The sequence below is a fragment of the Pseudophryne corroboree genome, chromosome 1, assembly GCF_028390025.1.
Source record: "Pseudophryne corroboree isolate aPseCor3 chromosome 1, aPseCor3.hap2, whole genome shotgun sequence".
NCBI classification, from domain to species: domain Eukaryota; kingdom Metazoa; phylum Chordata; class Amphibia; order Anura; family Myobatrachidae; genus Pseudophryne; species Pseudophryne corroboree.
This window is the reverse complement of record NC_086444.1, coordinates 1,442,037-1,460,802: the sequence shown is the minus strand read 5'-3', so window position 1 is coordinate 1,460,802 and position 18,766 is coordinate 1,442,037. Positions and strand designations below refer to the sequence as shown.

The 18,766-nt window shown below is 49.7% G+C and overlaps 1 protein-coding gene across 1 annotated transcript in view; it reads right to left on the bottom strand.

The window, feature by feature from the left end:
* Nucleotides 1–18,766, bottom strand: part of CA9 (carbonic anhydrase 9) — a 283,599-nt gene that overhangs the window by 86,306 nt on the left and 178,527 nt on the right. Inside the window, exon 3 of the mRNA XM_063926458.1 lies at nt 11,448–11,618. Coding sequence (XP_063782528.1) covers nt 11,448–11,618 — 171 coding nt within the window. The remainder of the gene's footprint in view (nt 1–11,447; nt 11,619–18,766) is intronic.

Here is an 18,766-nt window from a genome sequence, read left to right as displayed (position 1 = left end):
CATCTCCGGTACAGAGTGAGTCTGAATCTGTACACAAAGTGCTACAATGCAGCAGCCGCAGATCCGTTCCACTTCCACTGTGACATGTACATTAGTAATTCCACCGCCCAGCGTCTCCGGTACAGAGTGAGTCTGAATCTGTACACAAAGTGCTACAACGCAGCAGCCGCAGATCCGTTCCACTTCCACTGTGACATGTACATTAGTAATTCCACCGCCCAGCGTCTCCGGTACAGAGTGAGTCTGAATCTGTACACAAAGTGCTACAACGCAGCAGCCGCAGATCCGTTCCACTTCCCCTGTGACATGTACATTAGTAATATCATCCGCGCGGCATCTCCGGTACAGAGTGAGTCTGAATCTGTACACAAAGTGCTACAATGCAGCAGCCGCAGATCCGTTCCACTTCCACTGTGACATGTACATTAGTAATTCCACCGCCCAGCGTCTCCGGTACAGAGTGAGTCTGAATCTGTACACAAAGTGCTACAACGCAGCAGCCGCAGATCCGTTCCACTTCCACTGTGACATGTACATTAGTAATTCCACCGCCCAGCGTCTCCGGTACAGAGTGAGTCTGAATCTGTACACAAAGTGCTACAACGCAGCAGCCGCAGATCCGTTCCACTTCCACTGTGAAATGTACATTAGTAATTCCACCGCGCGGTGTCTCCGGTACAGAGTGAGTCTGAATCTGTACACAAAGTGCTACAACGCAGCAGCCGCAGATCCGTTCCACTTCCACTGTGACATGTACATTAGCAATTCCACCACGCGGTGTCTCCGGTACAGAGTGAGTCTGAATCTGTACACAAAGTGCTACAACGCAGCAGCTGCAGATCCGTTCCACTTCCACTGTGACATGTACATTAGTAATTCCACCGCCCAGCGTCTCCGGTACAGAGTGAGTCTGAATCTGTACACAAAGTGCTACAACGCAGCAGCCGCAGATCCGTTCCACTTCCACTGTGACATATACATTAGTAATTCCACCGCCAAGCGTCTCCGTTACAGAGTGAGTCTGACTCTGTACACAAAGTGCTACAACGCAGCAGCCGCAGATCCGTTCCACTTCCACTGTGACATGTACATTAGTAATTCCACCACGCGGTGTCTCCGGTACAGAGTGAGTCTGAATCTATAAAGAAAGTGCTACAACGCAGCAGCTGCAGATCCGTTCCACTTCCACTGTGACATGTACATTAGTAATTCCACCACGCGGCGTCTCCGGTACAGAGTGAGTCTGAATCTGTACACAAAGTGCTACAACGCAGCAGCCGCAGATCCGTTCCACTTCCCCTGTGACATGTACATTAGTAATTCCACCGCCCGGCGTCTCCGGTACAGAGTGAGTCTGAATCTGTACACAAAGTGCTACAACGCAGCAGCCGCAGATCCGTTCCACTTCCACTGTGACATGTACATTAGTAATTCCACCGCGCGGCATCTCCGGTACAGAGTGAGTCTGAATCTGTACACAAAGTGCTACAACGCAGCAGCCGCAGATCCGTTCCACTTCCACTGTGACATGTACATTAGTAATTCCACCGCCCAGCGTCTCTGGTACAGAGTCAGTCTGAATCTGTACACAAAGTGCTACAACGCAGCAGCCGCAGATCCGTTCCACTTCCACTGTGACATGTACATTAGTAATTCCACCACGCGGCGTCTCCGGTACAGAGTGAGTCTGAATCTGTACACAAAGTGCTACAACGCAGCAGCTGCAGATCCGTTCCACTTCCACTGTGACATGTACATTAGTAATTCCACCGCCCAGCGTCTCCGGTACAGAGTGAGTCTGAATCTGTACATAAAGTGCTACAATGCAGCAGCTGCAGATCTGTTCCATTTCCCCTGTGACATGTACATTAGTAATTCCACCGCCCAGCGTCTCCGGTACAGAGTGAGTCTGAATCTGTACACAAAGTGCTACAACGCAGCAGCCGCAGATCCGTTCCACTTCCACTGTGACATGTACATTAGTAATTCCACCGCCCAGCGTCTCCGGTACAAAATGAGTCTGAATCTGTACACAAAGTGCTACAACGCAGCAGCTGCAGATCCGTTCCACTTCCCCTGTGACATGTACATTAGTAATTCCACCGCGCGGTGTCTCCGGTACAGAGTGAGTCTGAATCTGTACACAAAGTGCTACAACGCAGCAGCCGCAGATCCGTTCCACTTCCACTGTGACATGTACATTAGTAATTCCACCACGCGGTGTCTCCGGTACAGAGTGAGTCTGAATCTGTACACAAAGTGCTACAACGCAGCAGCTGCAGATCCGTTCCACTTCCACTGTGACATGTACATTAGTAATTCCACCGCGCGGTGTCTCCGGTACAGAGTGAGTCTGAATCTGTACACAAAGTGCTACAATGCAGCAGCCGCAGATCCGTTCCACTTCCACTGTGACATGTACATTAGTAATTCCACCGCCCAGCGTCTCCGGTACAGAGGGAGTCTGAATCTGTACACAAAGTGCTACAATGCAGCAGCCGCAGATCCGTTCCACTTCCACTGTGACATGTACATTAGTAATTCCACCGCCCAGCGTCTCCGGTACAGAGTGAGTCTGAATCTGTACACAAAGTGCTACAACGCAGCAGCCGCAGATCTGTTCCACTTCCACTGTGACATGTACATTAGTAATTCCACCACGCGGCGTCTCCGGTACAGAGTGAGTCTGAATCTGTACACAAAGTGCTACAACGCAGCAGCTGCAGATCCGTTCCACTTCCACTGTGACAGTAATTCCACCGCCCAGCGTCTACGGTACAGAGTGAGTCTGACTCTGTACACAAAGTGCTACAACGCAGCAGCTGCAGATCCGTTCCACTTCCACTGTGACATGTACATTAGTAATTCCACCGCCCAGCGTCTCCGGTACAGAGTGAGTCTGAATCTGTACACAAAGTGCTACAACGCAGCAGCTGCAGATCCGTTCCACTTCCACTGTGACATGTACATTAGTAATTCCACCGCCCAGCGTCTCCGGTACAGAGTGAGTCTGAATCTGTACACAAAGTGCTACAACACAGCAGCCGCAGATCCGTTCCACTTCCACTGTGACATGTACATTAGTAATTCCACCGCCCAGCGTCTCCGGTACAGAGTGAGTCTGAATCTGTAAACAAAGTGCTACAACGCAGCAGCCGCAGATCCGTTCCACTTCCACTGTGACATGTACATTAGTAATTCCACCGCCCAGCGTCTCTGGTACAGAGTGAGTCTGAATCTGTACACAAAGTGCTACAACGCAGCAGCCGCAGATCCGTTCCACTTCCACTGTGACATGTACATTAGCAATTCCACCGCCCGGCGTCTCCGGTACAGAGTGAGTCTGAATCTGTACACAAAGTGCAACAACGCAGCAGCCGCAGATCCGTTCCACTTCCACTGTGACATGTACATTAGTAATTCCACCACGCGGTGTCTCCGGTACAGAGTGAGTCTGAATCTGTACACAAAGTGCTACAACGCAGCAGCCGCAGATCCGTTCCACTTCCACTGTGACATGTACATTAGCAATTCCACCGCCCGGCGTCTCCGGTACAGAGTGAGTCTGAATCTGTACACAAAGTGCAACAACGCAGCAGCCGCAGATCCGTTCCACTTCCACTGTGACATGTACATTAGTAATTCCACCACGCGGTGTCTCCGGTACAGAGTGAGTCTGAATCTGTACACAAAGTGCTACAACGCAGCAGCCGCAGATCCGTTCCACTTCCACTGTGACATGTACATTAGTAATTCCACCGCCCAGCGTCTCCGGTACAGAGTGAGTCTGAATCTGTACACAAAGTGCTACAATGCAGCCGCCGCAGATCCGTTCAACTTCCACTGTGACATGTACATTAGTAATTCCACCGCCCAGCGTCTCCGGTACAGAGTGAGTCTGAATCTGTACACAAAGTGCTACAATGCAGCAGCCGCAGATCCGTTCCACTTCCACTGTGACATGTACATTAGTAATTCCACCGCCCAGCGTCTCCGGTACAGAGTGAGTCTGAATCTGTACACAAAGTGCTACAACGCAGCAGCCGCAGATCCGTTCCACTTCCACTGTGACATGTACATTAGTAATTCCACCACGCGGCGTCTCCGGTACAGAGTGAGTCTGAATCTGTACACAAAGTGCTACAACGCAGCAGCTGCAGATCCGTTCCACTTCCACTGTGACATGTACATTAGTAATTCCACCGCCCAGCGTCTCCGGTACAGAGTGAGTCTGAATCTGTACCCAAAGTGCTACAACACAGCAGCCGCAGATCCGTTCCACTTCCCCTGTGACATGTACATTAGTAATTCCACCGCGCGGCATCTCCGGTACAGAGTGAGTCTGAATCTGTACTCAAAGTGCTACAATGCAGCAGCCGCAGATCCGTTCCACTTCCACTGTGACATGTACATTAGTAATTCCACCGCCCAGCGTCTCCGGTACAGAGTGAGTCTGAATCTGTACACAAAGTGCTACAATGCAGCAGCCGCAGATCCGTTCCACTTCCACTGTGACATGTACATTAGTAATTCCACCGCCCAGCGTCTCCGGTACAGAGTGAGTCTGAATCTGTACACAAAGTGCTACAATGCAGCAGCCGCAGATCCGTTCAACTTCCACTGTGACATATACATTAGTAATTCCACCGCCCAGCGTCTCCGGTACAGAGTGAGTCTGAATCTGTACACAAAGTGCTACAATGCAGCAGCCGCAGATCCGTTCCACTTCTACTGTGACATGTACATTAGTAATTCCACCGCCCAGCGTCTCCGGTACAGAGTGAGTCTGAATCTGTACACAAAGTGCTACAACGCAGCAGCCGCAGATCCGTTCCACTTCCACTGTGACATGTACATTAGTAATTCCACCACGCGGCGTCTCCGGTACAGAGTGAGTCTGAATCTGTACACAAAGTGCTACAACGCAGCAGCTGCAGATCCGTTCCACTTCCACTGTGACATGTACATTAGTAATTCCACCGCCCAGCGTCTCCGGTACAGAGTGAGTCTGAATCTGTACACAAAGTGCTACAACGCAGCAGCCGCAGATCCGTTCCACTTCCACTGTGACATGTACATTAGTAATTCCACCGCCCAGCGTCTCCGGTACAGAGTGAGTCTGAATCTGTACACAAAGTGCTACAACGCAGCAGCCGCAGATCCGTTCCACTTCCACTGTGAAATGTACATTAGTAATTCCACCACGCGGCGTCTCCGGTACAGAGTGAGTCTGAATCTGTACACAAAGTGCTACAACGCAGCAGCTGCAGATCCGTTCCACTTCCACTGTGACATGTACATTAGTAATTCCACCGACCAGCGTCTCCGGTACAGAGGGAGTCTGAATCTGTACACAAAGTGCTACAACGCAGCAGCCGCAGATCCGTTCCACTTCCCCTGTGACATGTACATTAGTAATTCCACCGCGCGGCATCTCCGGTACAGAGTGAGTCTGAATCTGTACACAAAGTGCTACAATGCAGCAGCCGCAGATCCGTTCCACTTCCACTGTGACATGTACATTAGTAATTCCACCACGCGGTGTCTCCGGTACAGAGTGAGTCTGAATCTGTACACAAAGTGCTACAACACAGCAGCCGCAGATCCGTTCCACTTCCACTGTGACATGTACATTAGTAATTCCACCGCCCAGCGTCTCCGGTACAGAGTGAGTCTGAATCTGTACACAAAGTGCTACAATGCAGCAGCCGCAGATCCATTCAACTTCCACTGTGACATGTACATTAGTAATTCCACCGCCCAGCGTCTCCGGTACAGAGTGAGTCTGAATCTGTACACAAAGTGCTACAATGCAGCAGCCGCAGATCCGTTCCACTTCCACTGTGACATGTACATTAGTAATTCCACCGCCCAGCGTCTCCGGTACAGAGTGAGTCTGAATCTGTACACAAAGTGCTACAATGCAGCAGCCGCAGATCCGTTCAACTTCCACTGTGACATGTACATTAGTAATTCCACCGCCCAGCGTCTCCGGTACAGAGTGAGTCTGAATCTGTACACAAAGTGCTACAATGCAGCAGCCGCAGATCCGTTCCACTTCCCCTGTGACATGTACATTAGTAATTCCACCGCGCGGCATCTCCGGTACAGAGTGAGTCTGAATCTGTACACAAAGTCCTACAATGCAGCAGCCGCAGATCCGTTCCACTTCCACTGTGACATGTACATTAGTAATTCCACCGCCCAGCGTCTCCGGTACAGAGTGAGTCTGAATCTGCACACAAAGTGCTACAACGCAGCAGCCGCAGATCCGTTCCACTTCCACTGTGACATGTACATTAGTAATTCCACCGCCCAGCGTCTCCGGTACAGAGTGAGTCTGAATCTGTACACAAAGTGCTACAACGCAGCAGCCGCAGATCCGTTCCACTTCCACTGTGACATGTACATTAGTAATTCCACCGCGCGGCGTCTCCGGTACAGAGTGAGTCTGAATCTGTACACAAAGTGCTACAACGCAGCAGCTGCAGATCCGTTCCACTTCCCCTGTGACATGTACATTAGTAATTCCACCGCCCAGCGTCTCCGGTACAGAGTGAGTCTGAATCTGTACACAAAGTGCTACAACGCAGCAGCCGCAGATCCGTTCCACTTCCACTGTGACATGTACATTAGTAATTCCACCACGCGGTGTCTCCGGTACAGAGTGAGTCTGAATCTGTACACAAAGTGCTACAACACAGCAGCCGCAGATCCGTTCCACTTCCCCTGTGACATGTACATTAGTAATTCCACCGCCCAGCGTCTCCGGTACAGAGTGAGTCTGAATCTGTACACAAAGTGCTACAATGCAGCAGCCGCAGATCCGTTCCACTTCCACTGTGACATGTACATTAGTAATTCCACCGCCCAGCGTCTCCAGTACAGAGTGAGTCTGAATCTGTACACAAAGTGCTACAATGCAGCAGCCGCAGATCCGTTCAACTTCCACTGTGACATGTACATTAGTAATTCCACCGCCCAGCGTCTCCGGTACAGAGTGAGTCTGAATCTGTACACAAAGTGCTAAAATGCAGCAGCCGCAGATCCGTTCCACTTCCACTGTGACATGTACATTAGTAATTCCACAGCCCAGCGTCTCCGGTACAGAGTGAGTCTGAATCTGTACACAAAGTGCTACAACGCAGCAGCCGCAGATCCGTTCCACTTCCACTGTGACATGTACATTAGTAATTCCACTGCGCGGCGTCACCGGTACAGAGTGAGTCTGAATCTGTACACAAAGTACTACAACGCAGCAGCTGCAGATCCGTTCCACTTCCACTGTGACATGTACATTAGTAATTCCACCGCCCAGCGTCTCCGGTACAGAGTGAGTCTGAATCTGTACACAAAGTGCTACAACGCAGCAGCCGCAGATCCGTTCCACTTCCCCTGTGACATGTACATTAGTAATTCCACCGCGTGGCATCTCCGGTACAGAGTGAGTCTGAATCTGTACACAAAGTGCTACAACGCAGCAGCTGCAGATCCGTTCCACTTCCCCTGTGACATGTACATTAGTAATTCCACCGCCCAGCGTCTCCGGTACAGAGTGAGTCTGAATCTGTACACAAAGTGCTACAACGCAGCAGCCGCAGATCCGTTCCACTTCCACTGTGACATGTACATTAGTAATTCTACCGCGCGGCGTCTCCGGTACAGAGTGAGTCTGAATCTGTACACAAAGTGCTACAACGCAGCAGCCGCAGATCCGTTCCACTTCCACTGTGACATATACATTAGTAATTCTACCGCGCGGCATCTCCGGTACAGAGTGAGTCTGAATCTGTACACAAAGTGCTACAATGCAGCAGCCGCAGATCCGTTCCACTTCCACTGTGACATGTACATTAGTAATTCCACCACGCGGCGTCTCCGGTACAGAGTGAGTCTGAATCTGTACACAAAGTGCTACAACGCAGCAGCCGCAGATCCGTTCCACTTCCACTGTGACATGTACATTAGTAATTCCACCGCCCAGCGTCTCTGGTACAGAGTGAGTCTGACTCTGTACACAAAGTGCTACAATGCAGCAGCCGCAGATCCGTTCCACTTCCACTGTGACATGTACATTAGTAATTCCACCACGCGGCGTCTCCGGTACAGAGTGAGTCTGAATCTGTACACAAAGTGCTACAACGCAGCAGCCGCAGATCCGTTCCACTTCCACTGTGACATGTACATTAGTAATTCCACCACGCGGCGTCTCCGGTACAGAGTGAGTCTGAATCTGTACACAAAGTGCTACAACGCAGCAGCCGCAGATCCGTTCCACTTCCACTGTGACATGTACATTAGTAATTCCACCACGCGGCGTCTCCGGTACAGAGTGAGTCTGAATCTGTACACAAAGTGCTACAACGCAGCAGCCGCAGATCCGTTCCGCTTCCACTGTGACATGTACATTAGTAATTCCACCGCCCGGCGTCTCAGGTACAGAGTGAGTCTGAATCTGTACACAAAGTGCTACAACGCAGCAGCCGCAGATCCGTTCCGCTTCCACTGTGACATGTACATTAGTAATTCCACCGCCCGGCGTCTCAGGTACAGAGTGAGTCTGAATCTGTACACAAAGTGCTACAACGCAGCAGCCGCAGATCCGTTCCGCTTCCACTGTGACATGTACATTAGTAATTCCACCGCCCGGCGTCTCAGGTACAGAGTGAGTCTGAATCTGTACACAAAGTGCTACAACACAGCAGCCGCAGATCCGTTCCGCTTCCACTGTGACATGTACATTAGTAATTCTACCGCCCAGCGTCTCCGGTACAGAGTGAGTCTGACTCTGTACACAAAGTGCTACAACACAGCAGCCGCAGATCCGTTCCACTTCCCCTGTGACATGTACATCAGTAATTCCACCGCGCGGTGTCTCCGGTACAGAGTGAGTCTGATTCTGTACACAAAGTGCTACAATGCAGCAGCCGCAGATCCGTTCCACTTCCACTGTGACATGTACATTAGTAATTCCACCACGCGGTGTCTCCGGTACAGAGTGAGTCTGACTCTGTACACAAAGTGCTACAACGCTGCAGCCGCAGATCCGTTCCGCTTCCACTGTGACATGTACATTAGTAATTCCACCGCCCGGCGTCTCAGGTACAGAGTGAGTCTGAATCTGTACACAAAGTGCTACAACGCAGCAGCCGCAGATCCATTCCGCTTCCACTGTGACATGTACATTAGTAATTCCACCGCCCGGCGTCTCAGGTACAGAGTGAGTCTGAATCTGTACACAAAGTGCTACAACGCAGCAGCCGCAGATCCGTTCCGCTTCCACTGTGACATGTACATTAGTAATTCCACCGCCCGGCGTCTCAGGTACAGAGTGAGTCTGAATCTGTACACAAAGTGCTACAACGCAGCAGCCGCAGATCCGTTCCGCTTCCACTGTGACATGTACATTAGTAATTCTACCGCCCAGCGTCTCCGGTACAGAGTGAGTCTGAATCTGTACACAAAGTGCTACAACGCAGCAGCCGCAGATCCATTCCGCTTCCACTGTGACATGTACATTAGTAATTCTACCGCCCAGCGTCTCAGGTACAGAGTGAGTCTGAATCTGTACACAAAGTGCTACAACGCAGCAGCCGCAGATCCGTTCCGCTTCCACTGTGACATGTACATCAGTAATTCCACCGCGCGGTGTCTCCGGTACAGAGTGAGTCTGACTCTGTACACAAAGTGCTACAACACAGCAGCCGCAGATCCGTTCCGCTTCCACTGTGACATGTACATTAGTAATTCCACCGCCCGGCGTCTCCGGTACAGAGTGAGTCTGAATCTGTACACAAAGTGCTACAACGCAGCAGCCGCAGATCCGTTCCGCTTCCACTGTGACATGTACATTAGTAATTCCACCACGCGGCGTGTCAGGTACAGAGTGAGTCTGTAACTACAATCGGCAGCGCTCACACACACCGGGTGTCTCACAGCAGATGGCGTATAGCGGATAGATGTATGAGGACGCATAGACAATGTATAGCCTACTTTTCTCAGCACAGTCCCTATTTTCCACCTGATATTACTTTATCTCAACGCTGATATTCCCCTAATTCCTGTTTCTGATGTATCACAACGTGGAAATAGGTCCCTAGGACTCGTCACTCAACCACCCAGGTGCGGATTAAGGGGTGAGGGCGGTCCTAGGCACAGCAGTAACGCGCGTCCCCCCACCTGCATAATTTTATTATTGTTATTGATTTACTGGTTATAAGACCTCATTTAATGATAAGTAATTTAATGGAATAATAAAACCCCGCACTAACTATGATTTTATTGTATATACATATTTACTAAGTAGGACAGCGTACAGGGGCAGTATGTGTATGTCCTACACGTCTACACTCCATACACGGTGGCGTGTGGTAGAGTACAGTGGAAATATTTTGCAGTTACTGGTACATTTTGGGCTTACGCTACCAAATCAAGCATCCAAGTGCCGCCCCCCAAACAACTGCCTCAAACAAGTGCCGCCCCCCAAACAAGTGCCGCCCCCCAAACAAGTGCCGCCCCCCAAACAAGTGCCACCCCCAAACTGCCCCAAACAAGTGCCACCCCCCAAACAAGTGCCGCCCCCCAAACAAGTGCCGCCCCCCAAACAACTGCCCCAAACAAGTGCCACCCCTCAAACAAGTGCCGCCCTCCAAACAAGTGCCGCACCCCAAACAACTGCCCCAAACAAGTGCCAACCCCCAAACAAGTGCCGCCCCCCAAACAACTGCCCCAAACAAGTGCCACCCCCCAAACAAGTTCCGCCCCCCAAACAAGTGCCACCCCTAGGCACGTGCCTCATGTGCGACCACCTCAACCTGAGACCTACAGAACGGACCATTGCTCCAGGGCTCTGTGTTTTCGTGGGTGTAGCGGGCCACACGGGCCAGAAGCTTTTTTGGGGCGGCTGCACGATGTCACACACACCCACTCCAAATAAAAAAATGGTGTGAACCGCCTGACAGCGCAGCCAGGTGGAGGTAAAACTTAATTTGATGCATCCGCAATGAAATTGCAGAATCGTGAGGCGGCACCACCCACGCTGGGCGGCTTTGCTCTGCGCTGGGTGACCCCCAGCATGTGAGGAGATGGACGCAGATCTGGCTGTGTATCTCTGAATAACCCCTACGTGCTGCCCGCAGTGCCTGTCCTGGAGCATTCTGGGTATTAGGCGGCAGCTGGACATTTATATGAACATGATACTCTTTGATGGCTGGTTACAATTTACAGAGCGTAATATCCCATATACAGTATAATGTACATTATAATAGCCCACCCCCACTACAATGCAGTCAGTATCTGTCTAATACAGAGGAAGGCAGTGGAAGATAGACCCCTCACTCATCTCTCCCACCTCTGACCTGACGCTTACGCCGGGTGGTGATGGCATTGTCCCAGCACAGTAGCAGAATATTCCACAAGGAACTTCACAATGTAGAGAATGTGGTCACCTGTATGCCCATTGTTCTTCAGTTTCAGGGTCTCTCCTGACGTCACATCATATCCGGAAAGCTGGATTGTAGTCAACGCTCGGTCATATACTGTCTTCTGTGTATCCACATTAATGGGCGACTGAGCTCTCCCTCCACAGTCAGGAAAATCCTTATTCCACTCTCCTACATCTATAAGAAACAGGTGGAGAGTACTGTTAGTCAGCAGAGACAAATGAAAAGTACTATTAGGCAGCAAAGACAGGTGGAGAGTATTATTAATCAGCAGACTAAGGTGAAGAGTACTATTAGGCAGCAGAGATAGATGGAGAGTACTATTAGGCAGCAGAGACAGGTAAAGAGTACTATTAGGCAGCAGAGACAGGTTGAGAGTACTGTTAGGCATCATAGATAGGTGGGGAGTACTATTAGGCAGCAGAGACAGGTGGAGATTACTGTTAGGTGCCATAGAGAGAAGGAGAGTACTATTAGGCAGCAGAGACAGGTGAAGAGTACTATTAGGCAGCATAGACTGGAGGAGAGTACTGTTAGGCAGCAGAGACAGGTTGAGAGTACTGTTAGGCATCATAGATAGGTGGGGATTACTGTAAGATGCCACAGAGAGAAGGAGAGTACTGTTAGGCAGCAGAGACAGGTTGAGAGTACTGTTAGGCATCATAGATAGGTGGGGAGTACTATTAGGCAGCAGAGACAGGTGGAGATTACTGTAAGATGCCACAGAGAGGAGGAGAGTACTATTAGGCACCAGAGACAGGTGGAGAGTACTATTAGGCAGCAGAGACAGTTGGAGAGTACTATTAGGCAGCAGAGACAGGTGGAGAGTACTAATAGGTAGCAGAGACATGTGAAGAGTACTATTAGGCAGCAGAGACCAGTGGAGAGTACTATTAGGCAGCAGAGACCGGTTGAGAGTTCTTTTAGGCAGCAGAGACAGGTGGAGAGTACTGTTAGTCAGCAGAGTAAGGTGAAGAGTACTATTAGGTAGCAGAGACAGGTGAAGAGTATTATTAGTCAGCAGAGTAAGCTGAAGAGTACTATAAGGCAGCATAGACCGGTGGAGAGTCCTATTTGGCAGCAGAGATAGGTGAAAAGTACTATTAGGCAGCAGAGACAGGTAAAGAGTACTATTAGGCAGCAGAGACAGGTTGAGAGTACTATTAGGCAGCAGAGACTGGAGGAGAGTACTGTTAGGCAGCAGAGACAGGTTGAGAGTACTGTTAGGCATCATAGATAGGTGGGGAGTACTATTAGGCAGCAGAGACAGGTGGAGATTACTGTAAGATGCCACAGAGAGGAGGAGAGTACTATTAGGCACCAGAGACAGGTGGAGAGTACTATTAGGCAGCAGAGACAGTTGGAGAGTACTATTAGGCAGCAGAGACAGGTGGAGAGTACTAATAGGTAGCAGAGACATGTGAAGAGTACTATTAGGCAGCAGAGACCAGTGGAGAGTACTATTAGGCAGCAGAGACCGGTTGAGAGTACTATTAGGCAGCAGAGACAGGTGGAGAGCACTGGTAGTCAGCAGAGTAAGGTGAAGAGTACTATTAGGTAGCAGAGACAGGTGAAGAGTACTATTAGTCAGCAGAGTAAGCTGAAGAGTACTATTAGGCAGCAGAGACAGGTGAAGAGTACTATAAGGCAGCATAGACCGGTGGAGAGTACTATTAGGCAGCAGAGATAGGTGAAAAGTACTATTAGGCAGCAGAGACAGGTAAAGAGTACTATTAGGCAGCAGAGACAGGTTGAGAGTACTATTAGGCATCATAAATAGGCGGAGAGTACTATTAGGCAGCAGAGACAGGTGGAGGTTACTGTTAGGTGCCACAGAGAGGAAGAGAGTACTATTAGCAGCAGAGACAGGTGAAGAGTACTATTGGGACCAGAGACAGGTGGAGAGTACTATTAGGCACCAGAGACAGGTGGAGAGTACTATTAGGCAGCAGAGACAGGTGAAGAGTACTATTAGGCAGTACTATTAGGAAGCATAGACAGGTGGAGAGTACTATTCGGCACCAGAAACAAGTGGAGAGTACTATTAGGCAGCAGAGACATGTGAAGAGTAATATTAAGCAGTACTATTAAGCAGCAAAGACGGGTGGAGAGTACTATTAGGCAGCAGAGACAGGTGAAGAGTACTATTAAGCAGTACCATTAGGCACCAGAGACAGGTGGAGAGTACTATTAGGCACCAGAGACAGGTGGAGAGTACTATTAGGCAGCAGAGACAGGTGGAGAGTACTATTAGGCAGCAGAGACAGGTGGAGAGTACTATTAGGCACCTGAGACAGGTAGAGAGTACTATTAAGCAGTACCATTAGGCACCAGAGACAGGTGGATAGTACTATTAGGCACCAGAGACGGGTGGAGAGTACTATTAGGCAGCAGAGACAGGTGAAGAGTACTATTAAGCAGTACCATTAAGCACCAGAGACAGGTGGATAGTACTATTAGGCACCAGAGACGGGTGGAGAGTACTATTAGGCAGCAGAGACAGGTGAAGAGTACTATTAAGCAGTACCATTAAGCACCAGAGACAGGTGGATAGTACTATTAGGCAGCAGAGACAGGTGGAGAGTACTATTAGGCAGCAGAGACAGGTGGAGAGTACTATTAGGCACCTGAGACAGGTAGAGAGTACTATTAGGCACCAAAGACAGGTGGAGAGTACTACTAGGCAGCAGAGACCGGTGGAGAGTACTTTTAGATATCAGACACAGGTGGAGAGTACTGTTAGGTGTCACAGAGAAGGGGAGAGTACTGGACATTATAATTACACATAAAATATCAAGATACACTTAGTGATAAAAATTGCTTAAAACAGTGTTATGGGGAGACACCAGTACTAAGCACTCACTGAGTAGAAGTTATAACAAGCATATCATCACTCTGTCCCAAGTGAAACATGAAAGCCTTTACCATGGGGCTAATTCAGACCTGAACGCTCGCTAGCTGACTTTTACAGTCCTGTGTTCACATAGTCGCCGCCCACCGGGCACTGTATTATTGCTGGGCAAGTGTGCAGCCGAGCGCTACAAAAAAACTCTGTGCAGTTTCTGAGTTGCCCAGTAGCGATCACTTCAACCTGTTCAGGCCGGAATTGACATCACACACCCGCACTGCAAACGCTTAGACACGCCTGCGTGTTTTCAACCACTCCCGGAAAGCGGTCAGTTGACACCCACAAACTAGAGATGTGCACCGGAAATTTTTCGGGTTTTGTGTTTTGGTTTTGGGTTCGGTTCCGCGGCCGTGTTTTGGGTTCGACCGCGTTTTGGCAAAACCTCACCGATTTTTTTTTGTCGGATTCGGGTGTGTTTTGGATTCGGGTGTTTTTTTTCAAAAAACACTAAAAAACAGCTTTAATCATAGAATTTGGGGGTCATTTTGATCCCAAAGTATTATTAACCTCAAAAACCATAATTTACACTCATTTTCAGTCTATTCTGAATACCTCACACCTCACAATATTATTTTTAGTCCTAAAATTTGCACCGAGGTCGCTGGATGACTAAGCTAAGCGACCCTAGTGGCCGACACAAACACCTGGCCCATCTAGGAGTGGCACTGCAGTGTCACGCAGGATGTCCCTTCCAAAAAACCCTCCCCAAACAGCACATGACGCAAAGAAAAAAAGAGGCGCAATGAGGTAGCTGTGTGAGTAAGCTAAGCGACCCTAGTGGCCGACACAAACACCGGGCCCATCTAGGAGTGGCACTGCAGTGTCACGCAGGATGGCCCTTCCAAAAAACCCTCCCCAAACAGCACATGACGCAAAGAAAAAAAGAGGCGCAATGAGGTAGCTGTGTGAGTAAGCTAAGCGACCCTAGTGGCCGACACAAACACCGGGCCCATCTAGGAGTGGCACTGCAGTGTCACGCAGGATGTCCCTTCCAAAAAACCCTCCCCAAACAGCACATGACGCAAAGAAAAAAAGAGGCGCAATGAGGTAGCTGTGTGAGTAAGATAAGCGACCCTAGTGGCCGACACAAACACCGGGCCCATCTAGGAGTGGCACTGCAGTGTCACGCAGGATGTCCCTTCCAAAAAACCCTCCCCAAACAGCACATGACGCAAAGAAAAAAAGAGGCGCAATGAGGTAGCTGTGTGAGTAAGATAAGCGACCCTAGTGGCCGACACAAACACCGGGCCCATCTAGGAGTGGCACTGCAGTGTCACGCAGGATGTCCCTTCCAAAAAACCCTCCCCAAACAGCACATGACGCAAAGAAAAAAAGAGGCGCAATGAGGTAGCTGTGTGAGTAAGATAAGCGACCCTAGTGGCTGACACAAACACCTGGCCCATCTAGGAGTGGCACTGCAGTGTCACACAGGATGTCCCTTCCAAAAAACCCTCCCCAAACAGCACATGACGCAAAGAAAAAAAGAGGCGCAATGAGGTAGCTGTGTGAGTAAGATAAGCGACCCTAGTGGCCGACACAAACACCGGGCCCATCTAGGAGTGGCACTGCAGTGGCACGCAGGATGGCCCTTCCAAAAAACCCTCCCCAAACAGCACATGACGCAAAAAATTAAATTAAGAAAAATTAATTAATTAATTAAATTAAGAAAAATTAAAGAAAAAAGAGGTGCAAGATGGAATTGTCCTTGGGCCCTCCCACCCACCCTTATGTTGTATAAACAGGACATGCACACTTTAACCAACCCATCATTTCAGTGACAGGGTCTGCCACACGACTGTGACTGAAATGACGGGTTGGTTTGGACCCCCACCAAAAAAGAAGCAATTAATCGCTCCTTGCACAAACTGGCTCTACAGAGGCACGATCTCCACCTCATCATCATCCTCCGATATATCACCGTGTACATCCCCCTCCTCACAGATTATCAATTCGTCCCCACTGGAATCCACCATCTCAGCTCCCTGTGTACTTTGTGGAGGCAATTGCTGCTGGTGAATGTCTCCACGGAGGAATTGATTATAATTCATTTTAATGAACATCATCTTCTCCACATTTTCTGGATGTAACCTCGTACGCCGATTGCTGACAAGGTGAGCGGCGGCACTAAACACTCTTTCGGAGTACACACTTGTGGGAGGGCAACTTAGGTAGAATAAAGCCAGTTTGTGCAAGGGCCTCCAAATTGCCTCTTTTTCCTGCCAGTATAAGTACGGACTGTGTGACGTGCCTACTTGGATGCGGTCACTCATATAATCCTCCACCATTCTTTCAATGGTGAGAGAATCATATGCAGTGACAGTAGACGACATGTCCGTAATCGTTGTCAGGTCCTTCAGTCCGGACCAGATGTCAGCATCAGCAGTCGCTCCAGACTGCCCTGCATCACCGCCAGCGGGTGGGCTCGGAATTCTGAGCCTTTTCCTCGCACCCCCAGTTGCGGGAGAATGTGAAGGAGGAGATGTTGACAGGTCGCGTTCCGCTTGACTTGACAATTTTGTCACCAGCAGGTCTTTGAACCCCAGCAGACTTGTGTCTGCCGGAAAGAGAGATCCAAGGTAGGCTTTAAATCTAGGATCGAGCACGGTGGCCAAAATGTAGTGCTCTGATTTCAACAGATTGACCACCCGTGAATCCTTGTTAAGCGAATTAAGGGCTCCATCCACAAGTCCCACATACCTAGCGGAATTGCTCCGTGTTAGCTCCTCCTTCAATGTCTCCAGCTTCTTCTGCAAAAGCCTGATGAGGGGAATGACCTGACTCAGGCTGGCAGTGTCTGAACTGACTTCACGTGTGGCAAGTTCAAAGGGCATCAGAACCTTGCACAATGTTGAAATCATTCTCCACTGCGCTTGAGACAGGTGCATTCCACCTCCTATATCGTGCTCAATTGTATAGGCTTGAATGGCCTTTTGCTGCTCCTCCAACCTCTGAAGCATATAGAGGGTTGAATTCCACCTCGTTACCACTTCTTGCTTCAGATGATGGCAGGGCAGGTTCAGTTGTTTTTGGTGGTGCTCCAGTCTTCTGTACGTGGTGCCTGTACGCCGAAAGTGTCCCGCAATTCTTCTGGCCACCGACAGCATCTCTTGCACGCCCCTGTCGTTTTTTCAAAAATTCTGCACCACCAAATTCAAGGTATGTGCAAAACATGGGACGTGCTGGAATTTGCCCATATTTAATGCACACACAATATTGCTGGCGTTGTCCGATGCCACAAATCCACAGGAGAGTCCAATTGGGGTAAGCCATTCCGCGATGATCTTCCTCAGTTGCCGTAAGAGGTTTTCAGCTGTGTGCGTATTCTGGAAAGCGGTGATACAAAGCGTAGCCTGCCTAGGAAAGAGTTGGCGTTTGCGAGATGCTGCTACTGGTGCCGCCGCTGCTGTTCTTGCGGCAGGAGTCCATACATCTACCCAGTGGGCTGTCACAGTCATATAGTCCTGACCCTGCCCTGCTCCACTTGTCCACATGTCCGTGGTTAAGTGGACATTGGGTACAACTGCATTTTTTAGGACACTGGTGAGTCTTTTTCTGACGTCCGTGTACATTATCGGTATCGCCTGCCTAGAGAAGTGGAACCTAGATGGTATTTGGTAACGGGGGCACACTACCTCAAGAAATTGTCTAGTTCCCTGTGAACTAACGGAGGATACCGGACGCACGTCTAACACCAACATAGTTGTCAAGGTCTCAGTTATCCGCTTTGCAGCAGGATGACTGCTGTGATATTTCATCTTCCTCGCAAAGGACTGTTGGACAGTCAATTGCTTACTGGAAGTAGTACAAGTGGGCTTACGACTTCCCCTCTGGGATGACCATCGACTCCCAGCAGCAACAACAGCAGCGCCAGCAGCAGTAGGCGTTACACGCAAGGATGCATCGGAGGAATCCCAGGCAGGAGAGGAATCGTCAGAATTGCCAGTGACATGGCCTGCAGGACTTTTGGCATTCCTGGGGAAGGAGGAAATTGACACTGAGGGAGTTGGTGGGGTGGTTTGCGTGAGCTTGGTTACAAGAGGAAGGGATTTACTGGTCAGTGGACTGCTTCCGCTGTCACCCAAAGTTTTTGAACTTGTCACTGACTTATTATGAATGCGCTGCAGGTGACGTATAAGGGAGGATGTTCCGAGGTGGTTAACGTCCTTACCCCTACTTATTACAGCTTGACAAAGGCAACACACGGCTTGACAAATGTTGTCCGCATTTCTGGTGAAATACTTCCACACCGAAGAGCTGATTTTTTTGGTATTTTGACCAGGCATGTCAATGGCCCTATTCCTCCCACGGACAACAGGTGTCTTCCCGGGTGCCTGACTTAAACAAACCACCTCACCATCAGAATCCTCCTGGTCAATTTCCTCCCCAGCGCCAGCAACACCCATATCCTCCTCATCCT